The sequence below is a fragment of the Helicoverpa armigera genome, chromosome 4 (genome assembly GCF_030705265.1).
Source record: "Helicoverpa armigera isolate CAAS_96S chromosome 4, ASM3070526v1, whole genome shotgun sequence".
NCBI classification, from domain to species: Eukaryota; Metazoa; Arthropoda; class Insecta; order Lepidoptera; family Noctuidae; genus Helicoverpa; species Helicoverpa armigera.
This window is the reverse complement of record NC_087123.1, coordinates 13,902,925-13,921,714: the sequence shown is the minus strand read 5'-3', so window position 1 is coordinate 13,921,714 and position 18,790 is coordinate 13,902,925. Positions and strand designations below refer to the sequence as shown.

The 18,790-nt window shown below is 38.2% G+C and overlaps 1 protein-coding gene across 1 annotated transcript; it reads left to right on the top strand.

The window, feature by feature from the left end:
- Positions 1-8,735: 8,735 nt before the first annotated feature.
- Positions 8,736-16,727, top strand: LOC135116874 (adhesive plaque matrix protein-like). Its single transcript, XM_064034506.1, has 3 exons — positions 8,736-8,859; positions 13,247-13,501; positions 14,364-16,727. Exons 1-3 carry the CDS (start codon positions 8,817-8,819, stop codon positions 16,181-16,183), a joined length of 2,118 nt encoding a protein of 705 aa, XP_063890576.1. The 5' UTR covers positions 8,736-8,816; the 3' UTR covers positions 16,184-16,727.
- The last annotated feature ends 2,063 nt before the right edge of the window (positions 16,728-18,790 follow it).

Sequence of the window (18,790 nt, the reverse complement as noted above, 5' to 3'; positions counted from 1 at the left end):
AATTATATGGAAGAGGAAGTGTTAAGATTGCATCCATTGGCACTGCTTCAGCTGTGTTTACTTGCATACAACGATTCAACGGGTAATTAAAAATCCACCCATGCTGTTCATTTAGTGAAAGTGTAACATCTAATAGTTTTGTTAGCTTTCTTTACAAGACATCTTCATATTTTATCTATACTATCATGATAAGGAGGTAACATTTTTTTGTTTGTTTGTATGTACCCTGAAGGCTTCGAAACTTCTGAACCGGTTTGCAAAATTTTTTTTTTTTAATGTTAAAAATCTGCTCTTCCTAAGTAACATAAGCTATATTTTATCACAGTACGGGTAATAGTTCCCACGGGACGCAAGTGAAATCGCGGGAAAACGACTAGTAGTAAATAAAGCTGAATGTTGTAGTATTCCTATTGCGACGCGAGGCGATGTTTCATGTCCTACGTGACATTTAATTGCGTGCAGTTCTCAGGGCATTACAGAACACACGTTACAATTTATTGCGAACGTAAAACGAAAACTATTCTCACTGGCGTAACTCACGACTTTTGTCACACCCACGGTTCACTTCAGTTTTCATTTACATTTATTTTAAGAAAATTTGATGTAGAAATGATTATAGGAATATAAGTTATTAAATTAATAAAACGAATTAAACGTACAGTATTTGTAACCGACTTCAACAAAGAAGATTCTCAGTTTTGATCCGAATGTAAGTTTGTGTGCGATTTTCTCATGTTTAGCTGAACCGATTCATAGTATTTGTCAGACTTAAGAGACATTTTAAGGTGTACAGTTGAAGCCTGTTTAATGTTTTTGAAAAAAGTTTTATTCAAATACAAAAATACTATTTAACATGTGACTTATTTTTTGCCTTAAGCGTCCACTACATAATCCTTACCGCAAGTACACACGAGCCGGACTGGTCATCTCCGCGAATTAATTGGCTCGGCTTATCCCGTACTATGCCGCATCGTACCGCATTCTACGCACGTTTCACAACGCGCAACGTTAAAACGTGTCGCTTCTTTTATTACTACCATATTGTACAATTATGCATAAATGTTCTTGCTTTAAACAATAAAACTTGCTACCTACAGATGTATGACACAGATAGGTTTTTAAATTTTTAAAATCCACTGCAAGCTTTTAGTCGACCGCGCCGGTTTGTTTGGGCTCATAGATCAGTATGATAATAGTCATCTGAATGGTAGTATGAACACATTATAGATCAGGTATTTAGGCGGTATCAGAATGACTGAGAACTTTGATAGGAATAATATTTCCTTTAAACAAACAATGTCAATTTAGGGTAAATTTTCGGCCAACTGTTTAGTCGGCAGTGCACTCTAAATGTTTAAGTTTATTCGCCTCCAAATTATTTACTTGTCGTATCTGATTTTAAGCAAATAGCATTCAACATTCCTGAATTGAATGCATTTAAAACACTGGTTGCGATTTTAAGTAAAGTTTATTTTGTTAATTTTCTTCACATTTTAATATAGAAACATTGTACCTAATATCCTGTCAGCCGCATGATCATCAAATCGTAAAGGCGATAAAAACAGCACTTTACGTACGTGGGAAATGTAATTAAGGATGACTTAGTGCTTAACAAAGTATGTACTGACCTTCGCTGTTTCACAAATTACTATGTGTTATAGAGATAGGTATGAAAATAAATATGAGAAACCTTATATATTATGTTGTAAAACCCGCAGAAGGCAATGAAGTATCTTTTTGGAAATTATTACGAGTATGTTTTTGCACATTAAAAAAAACCATATTTCAACATTTTTTGAACTTATTGAATTCGTGATTTCACAACTCCCTGAAAAAGACATCAACGCGCGAAGTACTGCGCAAGCTGCCTTCGCGGCTTCGTACTAAGTTCATACATACAATCCTAATGAGTTACTATCAATCATGTCAAACTCATGGCAAATGATATTCGATTGATTAATAAACTAATTGAATGTATTCATCGAAGGCCCAACCATAATATTGACCTTTACATAATACGCGCTACTACTTTTTCCCGCAGCTTCACTTACATACTAAGAAATGCTCGTAAAAACCATTCAATGGTCTAACTTATGTTAGGCACATAAAACGGTTCAATATTTGTACTGCAAAGGCCTCCTTACTTTCGCATTTACAAGGATATGTATTTCACAATTTTCACTCTTACAAGGCGAGGCAAACAGTGTGCAAGTTAAGAAAACGAAAGTTGGCAGCGGATCCTGTACCACGTTTATACGTAGAAGGCTCGCAGCTTCTTCGTATGCAGGTCGGCTAGAGCTAAGGAGATGTAATACGGGTCAGACCACGGAGGAAGGAAAGATGTGTTGAGATGCCATAAGGTAGGTAGGTCAGGTGCCTTCTTGTAGGTCAAGTAACGTAGTAGTCAAGCAGGTCTAATTAAGATTCCAAGATTTTATTACATACATAGTTACAAGTGAAGCTAATATAAGCGTGTTAAAAAGGGCGGAACTAGTAATGTTCCTCGCCCCCTGTGCACTCGCATTTTGGCGACGTTATTTTTATAGGAGATTTTGCTCTATGACATCTCTGCTAGTCATTTATTTCTCGATGGGTCAGATGCTCCGTTTGCGACATTAGCCGGCACACGATTGCGTCCTTAAACGAAGCTTAAACCCGTTCGATGCACGCCAATCTGCGCACACGCATACCATAACCAAACTAATCTAAACCAAGTAATTTATTACCACCATTATGCAACTAGGTTAAAATCGTTTCCATGTTGTTAAAATTTTTAATTAGAGCTAAAGAAAAGTTTAATTAAGTCGAATTACGATTTGAATAATGATTAATAGGTGATGTTCTGTTCCTGGTTTAGTTGGCTCACCGTGCGTTATGTGATGTTATGACATAATTACTCAAAGGTTACAAAATGTGTTAATATTTCACGTCTATGTGTTAAATTGTGAAATGAAAGTGATAGTTAGAAATGTGACGAGTTTAAACTATAACAGTAACATTTCTCTTGAGATTTCTCTCGCGAAATGTTATTTATATGCAAAAATAAACACTAATATTGGTGCGTCGTGTTCTTTTTGCGGTTTATCACGTTTTGTTTGACACGACGCAGATAACTTGACGAGACGAAAACTGAGATAAGTATCACTTGCTTTTTAATTCTTGTTTTGCAACGTTAATGTTTTGGAAACGTGTCTTCTTACCGATGCATTTCAAGGCTTTGTTGAAAGTGACATTTTGCAGAGACCCGAGGGAGTTTTAGTTTTGTTGGTTAACTTGCACTTTGTTCAAATGTCACACTTCAGTATACAGGCTTTGCAAATAATAAACACTTTGAACGCAAACTAAATAAAGAGACAAGGTATGTCAGAGAATACACATATTATGGATATGGGTCTATCTATCAATACTCACATCTATAGACTAGAAAAGTGTACACTAAGTGGAAAAATGATGACGTTACTATCATTTGTTTTCCATTAATTTGTTGTCTGATAAACAAACGAGAAGTATAGGTACGTCTTACACATACAGACATATTACACACTAGAAGTTAGTGTTTGCTTCATCTCCACATTCGTCCATTGTCTTGATTGTTATAACCAGACGGCCAACGCAAGACAATACACCTCGTATGAAGCAACCTGGTGACAAATACACACTCTTATTACAATTGCATAAAGTTCATTATTTGCTAATTATTTTTAAGTCATCAGCGGTCAGTAAACAAAAGACGAACAGTTGATAAATGATGACTTATCGTGACCAATACTGGACGGTTTGAGTTGAAAGTTGACCTCTAAATGAAGCTAATTGTTGGTTTTATCTAGCCATTTTTGGACAGTATAATTAATAATAAGATAAGGAAATTTTAAAAGCGAATTGTATGTGATCGTCAATGTGTACTACTTGCTTAGTGATTTTTTTCTTTGAAGTAGTATGAATATGATCTTTTTTATGTAAATGCTTTTAAGATGCTTCTATGCTTTAAGTCTGTTTTAATATTTGACATAAAAATATGACGATTTTTCTCAGAATTACACATTTTTATTTAATTCAATAAACTCTTACAAGGAAAGTGAAAACGGAGCCTAAAATAACCTAGGAAATACTATAACAGACAAAAGAGTAAAATCTCATAAAACGACGACCACAGCCTTAAACAAAGAGGTATTAAAAGATTTATTTACGTCGCGAAAGCTGCGAGTCTGAATAGAATAGGAACATAAAGTTTTATATTTCCGTACTTTATATTACATAGGGTTTTGCTGTAAAAAATACGATACATTACTGAGGAGTTATAACGTAATTATCTACGGTGGAAAGATTCAAACTAATGACCATATGGTCTGACCATTTTTCAGTGCAGTTGACAATTCTGTTAGTCAGTAAAGCCCTTGAAAACTGACAGCTGTCAACTGTACAAAAATCGGTAGGGTTATTTAAGTCAGCGGAAAATATGGGGGTAATACAATTTATTTCTTGTTTGAAATCTTACGAATGTTTATTTTCCTAGGAAATGTATAAATTCGCGGTTACTATTATTTTCCGGTGACATATACATATTTAAGTAAATGACAGCCATCTAATCTATGATCTATGATGAAAAGTTTCAAACTATATGGTAGTAAATGACCGTAATTGAAGCGTAATATTAGCTCTAATATAACCGTATATATATGTGAGATAATTAGAGTTTGGTAGCGACTTGCGACAGTTTATCACAAGCGGGGCGCTGCGTCGCGTCGTGGAGTCGTGTCATGTCGCGGTTGGTGCTTCACTACTATGAAAACCGTTCTCGATTCTAATAACTAGTAATTTATTTAGTTTTGAATAAAATACATACATAAATGTGGTTTGATGTTTGTAGCTTCTGCTTTTTTGATGAAATGGGTATTATAAAAAGAAAATATTTGAGATAGATCAGTTTGTTTTTGTTTTCTTTCTGAATTTATCAAAATCTTAATTGACTATGATCGATTTCTTTCATAATTTATTAATAAATGAGGAAAAACAAGCAATCAACACCTGTTTCCAATTTCGTCTAATACTATAACTTCAGCTACTCACTATAATGATGAAGCAAACCATATGAAAAGTAGTCACATCATTTAGGGAAATGAAGAGAACACATGGTAGTGGTCTCGCGTGTACGGAACGAGGCAGGTGAGGCAACTCGGGACACCTCATGGGAATCTTTCACGACTTAGCGCCGTCTCGTGCTCCCATCAAATGTTCACTCTAATTTATGCGTACACTGACTTTTGCAGGCACTCTATTTATGGCAGATTTGGTTTTTGAGTATTAAATATATCTATAGATATATATAAAATGAAACCCGCTTTCCGTTGTCACGACATAACATGAAAACGGCTTGACCGATTTGGCTGAAAATTAGAGGGGAGGTAACTTACCGTACCGTACCTGGTATATTGATATATATAGCCGCAAAAAATGATTTAGTGAAAATATGTTCGATTCAATGTATCGGTAATTTTATGTATGTACTTGGCTGTAGATCAGAAAGTATCTATTTGAGGTTGCAAAATGTGGTTGTCAAATATTTGTGGAAAACTTTAGTTTGAATATATAGAATTAATTTCAGGATTTTATCTGCCAATATCTTTACTTCGCCTAAAATAAACTCAAACAGGAAGGCGTAACACTTAGATAAATCGCAGATGCTAACAGATAAAGCATCCTTGTAACTATCTGAATACTTATTGTCTTCCTAAAACATACGCCTTCTTAGATAAATCGCTGTTTGTTTAGCTCAATGGCAAGTTTTAGCCGTGAATCATCGAGTAACAATAACAGTGCTGTGTTGTTTAATTACATCGGTTTCACGGAGTAACGAAAGATGAGCGGAGATGACATAATGCATCTAGGTCAGGCGCTTTATTTTAGGTCAAATAGGTGGGCTGAGTAATACCAAAACGATCAGTTAACAGTGAACTAACGAGGTGTTCGAGTTCTTTGAGACATCTGCCAACGATTTTTGGTATTCCAACGGTTACAACGGTTTTGTGGGGCTTAGCACATAAGATGGCTACCTTTGTGAAATAAGATAAATAAATAAATAATTATAATAAATCGTTTTGACATTCGAAAAGTGCTATTTTGCAGACAGATTTGAATAAATTAATGACTTTGTTTTTAGTTGTGGGTCCAAATAAGCAGTAAAGGTCCTCGTCCCCCGCACCCCCGCATTTTCACGCGCTTCTTGCTTAAGAGATTTTCCGTTATGGCACCTCCTCTAGTATGTTCTCCATGACTGATTGCATCTGCTAACCAGTGTGGTGTTAGGTATTAAGTGTGGGCACAATTGGTATGGTGTCCCACGCCGATGATATGCATCTGTGCTCGTTGTGCGTGTGAGGATGCTGTGAAAAAATAAATACTGTATTACATGTTATAAGGTTTATGTAAGAGTTGATGTTGTAGAAGCATGCTACGAGTATTTGAGGAATATAATAATGTAAATTTTATCGTTAGGTCTAGATGTATCAGAAAATGTACCAAAATATGAATAGTTTTACTTGTTTTTTTTTTCAATTTTCTTACAGCAAGTTGATGACATTAAACTCTTTACACAATGCATACATTTAGATCTGTTTGCAGTCAATAAGGTTGCATTAAATAGCGCTTGATAGTACCTTTATAATAAACTAGTTTCCGCTTGCGGCTTCGCCCGCGTGGTGTGTTGATAAAAAGTAGCCTATTTGTTAATCCAGGGTATCACCTATCTACATACCAAATCAGTCCAGCCGTTTTTGCGTGATTGAATAACAAACATACATCCATACATTGTCACAAACTTTCATATTTATAATATTAGTAGGATAAATAATTTATCTACATTAGAAATTAGTTATTTTTCGCAAGTCATGTCTAAGTACGAGTTTATTGCTTAATGGTCGGCCCGCCTCACAAATTGCTTCACTCACATGGGTCTGAGTTAACAGGAAGCGACTGCGGTAACCTCCGTGACCCATTACAAGTATACATCTATGTAGTTAGTAGTTTAGGTTCACTGGTTAGGGGCTTATAATTGAAAACAGAACATAATATTATAAAATAATGATTAGCAGTTGATTTTGTAAATCTCGCAAATGCTACCATGTCTTTTCCAAGTTTTTACCGTGCTCTACTTATAGTTCGCAATTATTATAAGCTAGCTACTAGTTTATCTAGTACCTAAGTTGTCTATTTCTAATAAGCTAAGGTCTCGTTAAGTTGATGCAAACGTGCTCATGCATATAAATTAACATACAATGCATATTAAACTTTCATCATTTTTGCGACACCGCGGAAGAAAACGTCAAGTGGATTTGAAAAAACTCTGACACTAGGATTTGTTAATGCGATAGGAATATGGAGAAGAGACGGAATAAATATAACAGAAAACTAATAAACAGCTAAATAATATCAAAATAAAATAAAGAAACTACAATTTCTATTAGCAATTTAAAGCATTGAATATCTTTCAATTCAATAATACAGTAATTCAGTTGCTATTTACAAAGACTTCCTACTATTTACTTTTACAAATGCATGGAGATGAAGACGAGAACAGTAATCACACTGTTATGCCTTTATTATACGAACTTATTTACATAATGTACATTGTCGATGTGTGTGTAAGTGTAATGGTTCACATCTAATATACGTACGGTAGATCTATTTTTTTTCTGAAAGTAAAAGTCGTATTATAGATGCGTATTCCTAGCGACAGTAAATACTCATTGTTGTTATTGCATTCTACATTCGATATACACAAGTTACATCAAGCTTCGATTGCTTTTTTGAATAGCAATTCCATCGTTACTTTAATGGACTACAATATTCGCATGCTCGATAAAAACGCACTAAGTATATTGCTACATTCCCTTTATTGATTATCTCGACACAAAACTAATGATCGTACCAAATCGTAACAGAACTAAAAACTTGAGTATCTCACGCCTATTATGCGCCGCCTTATTTAATCAGATTCATGCAAGTGTGTATTATCTTGTATAATTAATGATTTTAAAAGTCTTGCAATTAGGGACAACTCAAGTCACATAATTGATGATTTTCTCAATAGATCGTCTGGCCGTGTAATAGATTTGGCGGGTCGTGACGTAATGCAATAAAACTTATGAGTAATGAGCTAACAAAACAATAGTTCGTGGAGATACACATCGGTGATGTCTAATAAATCACGCGTCCGGTTCACTGGCAAATGCCACAGTCTCATGAGATGAATGAGAGCGGTCACAACTGTTAGATAAACACATGTTTAACTTTCTTAAAAGCAAATTCCTTTTAATTGTGTTTGTACTTCGTTGTATACTTGCGTGTGTAGTGTAATACAAATATAGTAGCATAAACTGATATGCACAAAAGAGAAGTTGAAAACCTTCTGCAGAAAAGTTTTGAATCATCGGAAGATATTTAATTAAATTCTTATAAATATTCAGTTGTAAAGGAAATAAGTGTAAACAAAGCTAGTAGCCATCAAGAAAATTGATAAACTGCTAAAATATTAAATTGTGACTACGCAGAGAAGTTGAAAACCTTCAGCAGAAAAGTTTCGAGTCAACGGATGATATTAAATTAAATTCTTAAAAACATTCAATCGTAAAGGAAATACGTGTAAACGAAGCTGCTAGTAGTCATTAACAAAATTGATAAACTGCTAATTTACTACTCTGTGACTACGCGGCATTCGTCTACGGGGCGGGCGGCGAGCTTTCAGTTCTCCCCTCCTTCGGCCGGGCGGGCGGCGCGCGCGCACCCAGCCGCAGTCCCTTCGCGACGCACCTCGCGACAACATGTCCCCTCTGTGGATCTTGCTAACATTGCTCCCCGTCCTGGGTAAGTCGACAACACGCGTGTGACCCGCACCTGTCTACTGTGCCATATCGGAAGTGACCGGAATTATCTAAATATCACTCGTGTTCTTTCGCCGCTTGGTAATGTTGCTCTGTGTGATTTTTCCACATTTTGGTTTGATGTGTTTTGATGCTGCGTCTGTAGTGAGGATGTTGGTGTTAGTGCTCGGGGTCGGGCTCGTGCGTATTATGTGGAAGTATTCGTAGTTTGAGTGTGCCTAATGTGCAGAAAGTCCGGGCGCGTCGGAAGTTAAATATACCAGTTTATTGTTTGGAAATGTAATTTTCCCACACGAAAATGTAGTCATAACTAATTTACAAAATGAAAATCGATAGTTTATATTTTGTCTCAAAAATATAAATTTAGGAAAACACCAAAAGTGCAAATGTATAAGTTTCAAAATTTTCGCAATCAACCCCTAGACGTTATCGCATATATATATATTATAAACAATGTAAATTGAAAACAATGGCCCATAAAGTTCGTCCTACAAGTAAAGTCAACTCAACATTTTGTAAGACGCATAACACAAACATCAGGTTGCACATTACAGATGTTCTCGTACGTCGCTGCGAGCACTGCACGTCAGTTGCGCAACTGATGCACTTTCCATTTGCCGCTGCGCCCGCGCCGATCGCGCATCGCCACGATAATCGATTCCCCGGATTTGCATAAGTGATATTCCCACGGTCCGCTCTCCGTAAGAACTAGGGCGGCGTGACGGCCGGCGAACGGATGGGTCGACTCAAGGTTCATGTGTTTGGGCACTTACCCGAGTGCAAATATCAATGCAGGCAAGCTCGGGTTGTGGTTGAAGGGTCGCTTGCAGTTCGTACCTACGATCGCAGTTGGGCAATTGTTGGCCCCGTTTGTGGTTAGATATTTGTGTTTGACATATAATCCCTTCCCTTCGAGACCGTAACCAGGTTAAATAGTAACTATGATAGGATATTCTGTGTATAGATAGGGCTTAATACAAGGTACTCGTTCAAACGTCGCGGAAAAACCAAGTATCATAAATGAATTAAATTGTCAAGTTTTAATTGCTTTCTAAATGTAGATAGATTCAATGGATATTAGCTCATTAGGTACTTAAGTTGCTTGAACATTTTGCAACAGTGTGAACTAATAACGTTTTTGCCACATAACATTATATTGTGTGGAAAATCTAATGTATTGAACCGTAACAATCAAAGCGTGAGAAAAATAACATTTACCTTGTATTTGAGTATGAATGAAAGCGAAAGTATAAATATTATCGACATATATTTCTGTGTTCGCAGCATATTTTATTGACTGGATATGAATGAACGATCACCTGTCAATATTTCACCGAGTCATCACAACAATGAGTTACATCATCGCATACATTAGCACAAGTCGCTGAGTGTAGCACTTTTTGAGTCGAGTTGCAAATGTAAATAAATAAACAAAGAAATTTCCGGTGTAGCAATGCGTTTGCATATTATTGTGACATTGATAGCATCTGCTATGCCAATAAAAACTTGATACGTAATTACGACATCAATGTAATTTCACGGCACATCAAACTAACAGCTTTGTATGTTTACGAAAGTAGAAACAAATGAATGCTCTCGATGTTACCGAGCTACATCTATCACGTCGGATTCAGCTCGGTTATTGTAAAATGTCCTATCTGTTAATCAAACGATGTTGTATAATCGGAAACGGTAGTAATTTGATTAACTTTATCTGTCATGCATTGTCTTCGTTTTATCAGTCAATCAGATCACGTCTTTCTTCCGTCTCAAGCACTCAGATTTCTAAAGACTGATTACATTTTTTTTTCGTGGCACAATTCAGACTTAGGTAACATCTTAAAAGAAGAACAAATTTCGTATGAGAGAAATGGGAAGTAAGTCATAAAGCACGTACGCAATTACCTAAACGGTAATGTCTGCTCTTTGACCTCTCGGCGGATTAAAAAATGATCAACATTTGTTTGTGAGCGTAGTAAAGTTAGACGTTATTAGCTTACATAAGGTAGTGGTGTGACCTTTTGTAGAGGATGCTATGGCACCTTACAGCGCGCGCGGTTGCGCAAGCGCGCCCGCGATCTTATCGCTCACCCCGCTGCCCCCTCCCACGGACCAAGTATACCACACGCATGGGAATCTACCTTTGTTATTTGATCTTTACTGGACTGTGACTGTTTTAGGTGTAGAACAGAATTAATTGCTGTTAATGAATCAGTTTTTCTTTCGAATTGAGACAATTGATATTGTCTGTTTTGTGTTTTTCTCGTAGCAGCGTTTTGAGTGTGGAACGCAAAGCAAAGCAAAATTGTACCCTTTATTCGAAAGGTAACCATAATTTATAGGTTTGGATAACTATCCGTAAACGTGTCAAGACTTTTTGTTGTAATATGTCACTCTATTGTCTACGCCTGAAATAGGCATCCATAAACGGTATCCAATACAGTATTACACGCGTATTATTGTCGTACAACACGCGTATTATTCCGCGCGTCTTAGGTAATACGCACATGCGTCCGAGATTATTGTGCGCTGACCATTACGAATTGGTTGTTGTACCTATGTAAAGTGCGTTCGGGACTATGCGGCAAAGTCTAATCGTACACTATTCGAGAAACAAAGGCATAACATTCAGGCAAAAACTTAAAATAATATACTGAAAGATAGGCATTGGTTTTCAACAAATAAAATACATACTTCGCGCACCTGTAATTTTTTTATCAATCTTCCGAATATTTTTTTTAACACAATTTCGTTTTCCAATCAGTGCGTGATGACTTGCGCAAGACGGCTGGCAGGAGCTGGATGCGAGAAGCCGAAAATCGATCTCAGTGGCGTGCACTTGGAGAGGCCTATGTCCAGCAGTGGACTGCGATAGGCTGATGATGATGCGTTTTCCAATCTGTCTTTGTGGATTTTTTTCACTTACCTAAAATTAAAATTTACATAAAATTTATTTTAATGTCTTGGAAAGTGTTATAAAAATATAACCTTCTTCAACATGAAATGGAATTTCCGAGGAAGTTCGTCAGTCACGCTAGCCGCGATGAGTGATACCAATTACTGAGTCGACTAGACGTTATTTTTTCTTCACTATAATTACCTGGGCATCGATCATTACCCGTAACACATTCCATTTTGTACATCGTCTTTCGAAATAAATAACCAATTCAATTAATCGGTATCTGAAGAAACTGTGCGTTCTGTTGCAATGTGTAGTTATGGTTAATAAAATGGTTTAATTGCGGTGATGTTAGAACTACGTTTTATGTTTAGAGGTTTAAGAGCACACTGCAAACTAAACAGTCGCTCGACAGTTGACCCGATGGATGACAATTTTTTTTGTTAAGAAAATCTTGATTGCAATCAATGTTTTCAGTCGGTGTGATACCGTCCGAATACCTGATAGTTATTATGTGAATACTACGACTCATTTCCATACTAATTTATGAGCGCAAACAAACTATCGGCCGACTAAAAGTTTGCAGTGTGCTCTTAGAGTTTAATGGTGCAGGTCACCGCTCTTTCGCAGATCTTACCTACATTCACCGGGATTAGCGTGCTTCGCGTCATAATGTCGCAATGTACTCGTCTCATTAGACGGGTTAGTCGCAAGAAATTGCAGGTTTACCTAAAGTGACACTGTTCGCACAATAGTCGCCTTGGACGATGAGAACTGACTATCATTGCCATCAGAACGACCAACGCCACTGCAATTTATTGTTATCTGCATAAATCTGGCTGCTGAACAAAGTTTTTGCCAGTTTTAGAACGTAAAACTCTGTGTTGGCTTGATTTCCTTAATAACGGTGGCAATATAAAAATAATGCATTTCTTCTTAGCAGTATTTTGCCAAAAAAGTAATTTGCTGATTTACAAACTGTATGTTGGTACAGTTAGTGGGTAATAATTAAATATGAAACATCTGAAATTATGGTCATTTAAAGCATAATTCCGATTTAAAAGACTTACATAATGCATAGATATAAAATGAGAAGTGAAACTCATTTCTCATTTCATATTTTCCAAAGATATAAATCAGTTATAAAAACAAGAAAGCTAGTCTATGCACATAGTAATTATAATAATCAAATAACTCATGCATTAATAATGTAGGTTCGCACCAATTAAGTGATTTATTTGATCTATGTCAGTTGTTAGATTTATTACTCATAATTTGATAATAACTACATAAAAAGTTGTTGTGGTACGTGTATCATCTAATTCATACCAACAGATGCTGAAGCAATAAGCAGAAATTAAAGTGCATAGACAATAGTATATTACGTACACTCCAGTCTATAGAATGACAGAACGCTCCCGGCATACCTCTTTTTTTGTAATCCTTACAAGTACATTTCCATTCTGTACAGGGAGCGCCGAAAGGTTCAACTGCAAAGGCAGAATCTTAGGCGCATACTACGCGGACGCTAAATCCGGCTGCAAAGCTTTCCACGTGTGCGTGAGGGTCGCAGGCGGAGGCATCCGAGACTTCAGGTTCTTCTGTCCCCCGGGCACGCTGTTCCACCAGGAGGCGCAGACCTGCACGGACTGGGGAGACGACGACCCGCTGGCCTGTCCTGCCGACATCTACGACGGTCAGTTCGATCTCTACAGGATCGGATCCGGTGAGCCAGCTTTGCAACTAACACTACGCTCACCAATATCGAAATTTAGTTTGTCTTTTATTTATTAGCAAAGTAAATAAGGCCATGTCTTTGTATTATACGTCAGTACAAAAGCTAATTCGATGATACTATGTGCCATATTTATAAAAAATATTCCATTTTCAATTCAATATAATTGAGACATTGAAAATGTTATGGGAGAAACAAATATTACGATTAAATTAGATACTCAAATGATACACATACAAAGGATGTTTAAGACATTGATTAATGATATTTGTGAGTGCATGTAATTAATGCTATATAATTAATTAGAGCTGTACATAACTTACAAGTTATTAAAAACCGCTTAGAAATACCACCTTTGAATTTGAAGTAGGCAGCTCTGTATGGGAGTAAGTAATTTGAGAGGCGATTTCAACTGACCAAAGAGTTTGTATAGATAAACAATTATGTGTATTGATTAAGCAGTGGGCGGTAATCAGTCATAATAACTCATGTTATTATTATTTGCGTAACTTCTTTGGAAATTACAGTAGAAGTAATAGGGAATACAAGGTCGACGTGCAGAGATGACTAATTATACCTTATGAAAATTATTGGTATAAATAACCTGAGACCAACCAGGTTGTTGACGCGTCTCCTGCACTAGTAGTGGACACTATTGGTAATGAATTGCAAAACATTTAAGCTTCAGCCGAACGCTTGCATTCTAAAGCTTTTAAAAACGTAGATCATTGTTTCATTAGACTGCAAATTGGCGCCTGTTTCAGTAAATCAGCAAGCTGAAGCTTCACTGTAAATGTAGTTTTAGTTCCTTTTATTTATTGTATGTGTGTTATAATATATTTGTTTACAACAGGATTTGACACCAAGAAGTTGTCGTCTTATGGAAATCGCGATGATGAAGCTGAATTCGGTCTCCAGCGGGCCGAGACCGGAGACCGTCGGTTATCTCAGAACAATGTCGCGCCGAACCGACCCGACTCCGACCTCCGTGCAGCGCACTCCTCGGACTTCTTCAGTGGACAACGTGACCGTGGCCGTGATGAGCAATCCTCCGTCGCATCCTCTCCCGCCCCTGTCTCGTCCCAACAGCCTTACCAACGCCAATCCTTCCGAAGACCCACCACACAACGCACTTATCCTACTACTCAACGCACATTCCCGCCTACACAGTACACGACCCCCGCTTCGCCCCCGTCCCCTCAACAGCCCGCCATCCCGCCCCAACAGTATGATGCACACTCTAAACGCAAGCTGGTTAGGAAACGCCCTATCTATGTGTCCACACAGGCACCTCCCACCACCTTCCCACCGAACACTGCCCCACAACAACAGTATTCTGAGCCTCCCCAACAAAACTTTAACCGCCGTTATAACGCTCAAAATAGGCAAACGATCACCCCACCTCCCAACGTACCTCCGCAATACAAACAATTCAAGGATGAATACGTTGAAGTTCCCCGAGTCACTCCTAAGCAAAGTAACAGATTTTACCCCAGTAGCGCACCTTCCACTTTCTCACAGTCCCAGTCCACTGCCGCTCCACGGTTTAATAAGAAGGATGGTCTCGTAGAGTTGTATAATTACGACGCACAGTCTACTCCAGGACTGAATGTTCAGAACGAGAATCGACCCTTCAAAGTTAGAAATAGTTTCAACGTAGCTGATGTTCCTAGAGACCCCGAATTCGCGCGTGCCAAGAACTTCAATAATTACAATAATAGAGTAGAAAACAACAGGGACAATGTCAGAGATACGCCAACAACTATTGACTACAGCGTTTCTGCAAGAACTTTCCCCACGACCACGCCAGCTTATAAAAACTTTAATAGTGTCTCTTATGAACCTGAAAAGAACAACTTTGTGCCTTACTCGAAACAAGCCTATTACAACAATCCCTCGACCACTGTTGCTCCGACCACGACCTACTCGACTGCACGCCCCGAACCTCCGCTCAACTTGAACACGGTAGCGTATAACACTAACCTCGCCTTTAACACTCAATCTGCCAACTTTGCTGAAGATGACGATGAAGATGACGGCCAATATCATCCTCCTCAGGGCGAAGACGATGGACAGTACCGCCCCGAGTTATACGACCGCGAACTCCTGGCTGGTGCTCATTCCCTCAATATTGCTGCGAGTGGCAACAGGCTACCCGAAGATCGCAAGAAATCTGGTAAAACTCAACCTCCTCCTAAACCATCGGCTCAGACGGCAGCTCCAAGGCCATTCAGGCCTGCTCCTTCGCCTACAGCACCACCGACCACAAGAGCACCCGAAGTAATCTACACGACTACGCCTCAACCGCAGACAGTGAACACTCAACGTACTTTTGATTATTTCCAAACCTACACAACCACATCTCGGCCGGCTGACTATCAAGCATTGAACCAGAACTATGCCCCCGCTAATGAGGTATCTGTTGGGCCGACAACGACTGTTGGTCCCCGAGTGCCGGAGACCCGGCCCCCTCGCCCTCCGAGCCGCGTGCCCGTGCCGCCGACGCCGCCGTCGACTCCGGCGCCGCGACCCACCACCCGCGCCCCGCACTTCGCGAACCCTCCGCACAACAAAGAAGACAACAGTTATGATTACGCGTACTACGACTCCGATCCAGGGTTCGCAGAATATGACCATATAGAAGAATTTGGTAAAACTAAAACAAGAGCGTAATAAATATTGTGTGTTGTTAAATCACTGCCATTAAATTAGTCGCCTCTTTAGATCAACTAACCTAAGTAGAAGATTTTTCGATGTTTGAATTCAATGATGACCTTATTGAGTGGAAAAGTTTTTGTCTAGTTTATATGCAGGGATATAGGTTTAAGACTGCTTAATCGTAAATGCTTAAAACGGCAGCAGCAAAGTACAACTTTTGTAAATAAAACTTGGAAATAATATTTATTAGGAGGATCCCAGATTTGTCATACCACTTAAATGTAACAAATGCAGTTCTATTTATATCTAAAGAGGCTTACCAGTAGTTACCCTAAATTATTTGTGATATTATTATTGATGTTTCTATTGGCATAGTCGTTTGTTACTGTATAAGTATTTACAAACAATCGATTATGGATTTGGGCAAGTAGAAGTTGTACTCACTTGCCAACATTGGTGTTTACTGATATAGATTTACGTTTATCTACGTATGTACAATAGAAAGTAAGTTATGACGATAGATTGTAAAATATTTCATTGTAAATAAAGTTTTCTTAATAAACAATGGCTTGTGCAATTTGTGTCACTTCTCAAAGCACGTGAGAACCGGTGAACAATTTAGACGTTTAGTCGAGCACTGCACATATGCAGACAAACAAAAGAACGCTTTCGACACTACGCTGTGACGCGGATAGCTATCTAAACACCACAGTTAAGTCACCTTACACACTATTTAATGACTTTTTAAAGAGCTGCTCAGGTGGAATGTGTGTAAATGATCGTCTGCCTAAGAATAGCGTAGGAATTTCATCTAAAGTATCTACCTACTTACATTAGGTTTAAATATTTTTGGCCATTCTTCACATTTTTTACAAATATAAGATGATAATACATAGGTATAACTAACTATAGGTACCTTAAGCTGAGAATGATCATTGAAGCTGGCATACTATACCTCTCTGCATAACATACGGTAGTTATCAAAAGACTTAATTATTTCCGGAAAACACATTTTCCTGGACAAAAAATGTTTCATAATTTTTTCTGAGAATCAAAAGTAGGTCACACCGTGTAGGCATTTGTAACTTTCTTCTTAGCTGTCCAGGTTTCATCTGTATACCTAATCAGATCAAACATAATGTCCTAAACGAGGCAACTTCTACACATCGAACAATACTTAGCCATTATGGTAAGTAAAGAGGTAACACATTGAACGCAATTTTATTCGTGCGAAGGAAGTCAATAGATCACCTAATGACTTTACTATCACCGATGCGTTCACACGTTATATAATAATGGTCTACATACATACATAATCTACAGCTTTTTGCCTACGCATGTAACCAGAAAATACGGAACACCCACTTCCACGATTAGGTAGACGAAATAAAAGACTTGCTTAGGATAAATACATACCTATGTGCTCTACGAGTCTACGACTATTAATCACAAGATGGATGCTGAATGCCAAATTAGGTAAGGTAACTTTTTGTTAGACGGATCTTCGTAAGTTGAATCCAGATTGTATCCATGGTGGGTATTTTTCGATTCGAGAATATCGTTAGATTATGACTACTTTTTATAAAAAGTGAATTAGGGGATTCCCCTTGAGTAAAGGATTTACTTCAAGTCACTAATGGGAATCAAGGATGAATTAGAATACTCATAACTGAACGACTGTCTGGTGTATGAAATAGGTAAGTTGCTCATATCATATACGCTAATGTACATACCTACCTATTGTTATTATTGAATCTTTAAGCTAAGCTTAAAAAATATTTTCTACAATACTCTTTGCCAGCGCCATCTGGCGTCGAATAGCTAAACTTACAATTTATAAACGCTGACCATTATTTTCTTATTTAGAAGTCGTATCGGAATAGCAACTGGTTCCAATGTTAATTTACTATCATCATAAGTAAATAAGACGCGTTTTACTTATTTCTCGTCTACGGCTTTACCATATAACGCTAGTTTCTTATGTTCTAACATAGATGTCGCTAGTAGTGTTTGTCGTTCAAACATTTACTGAAAATAAGCTTCTACTCACGGCGATGCTGTTAAAACGGTAATCACAGATTTAAAAGTATTTATGAGTCTTAACATAATTAGTTTTGTATAGTGTAAGCATCTTTCATCATCATCATCATCCTAGCGTTATCCCGGTTGCCCTTCCGGGCCCGGGGTCCGCTTTCCTGCTTCTTCTCCTCCACTTCGCTCGGTCTTCGGCATCCCTGGTGGTTAGTCCATTGGCACGCATGTCATCCCTTACGACGTCAAGCCAGCATTTCCTGGGTCTACCCCGTCTGCCCCGGCCGGGCGGAGGCGCCATGGCTAGACATTTGTTCCCCACGTAAGTGGCCGGTTTCCGTAAAACGTGTCCGTACCAGCGTAAGCGACACTCTTGCAGTTTGTCTGCAATGTCACGGACATGAAGGCTGCCGCGGATGCGCGAGTTCCTAACGCGGTCTTTCCGCGTAACTCCACACATCCAGCGCAGCATTTTCATCTCCGTGACCCGCAGCTCCTGCTTGTGCCGCTCAAGCACAGGCCACGCTTCACTGCCATACAAAAGGACAGGCCTAATGATGGATTTATAGACCTGTCCCTTCAGCTTAACCG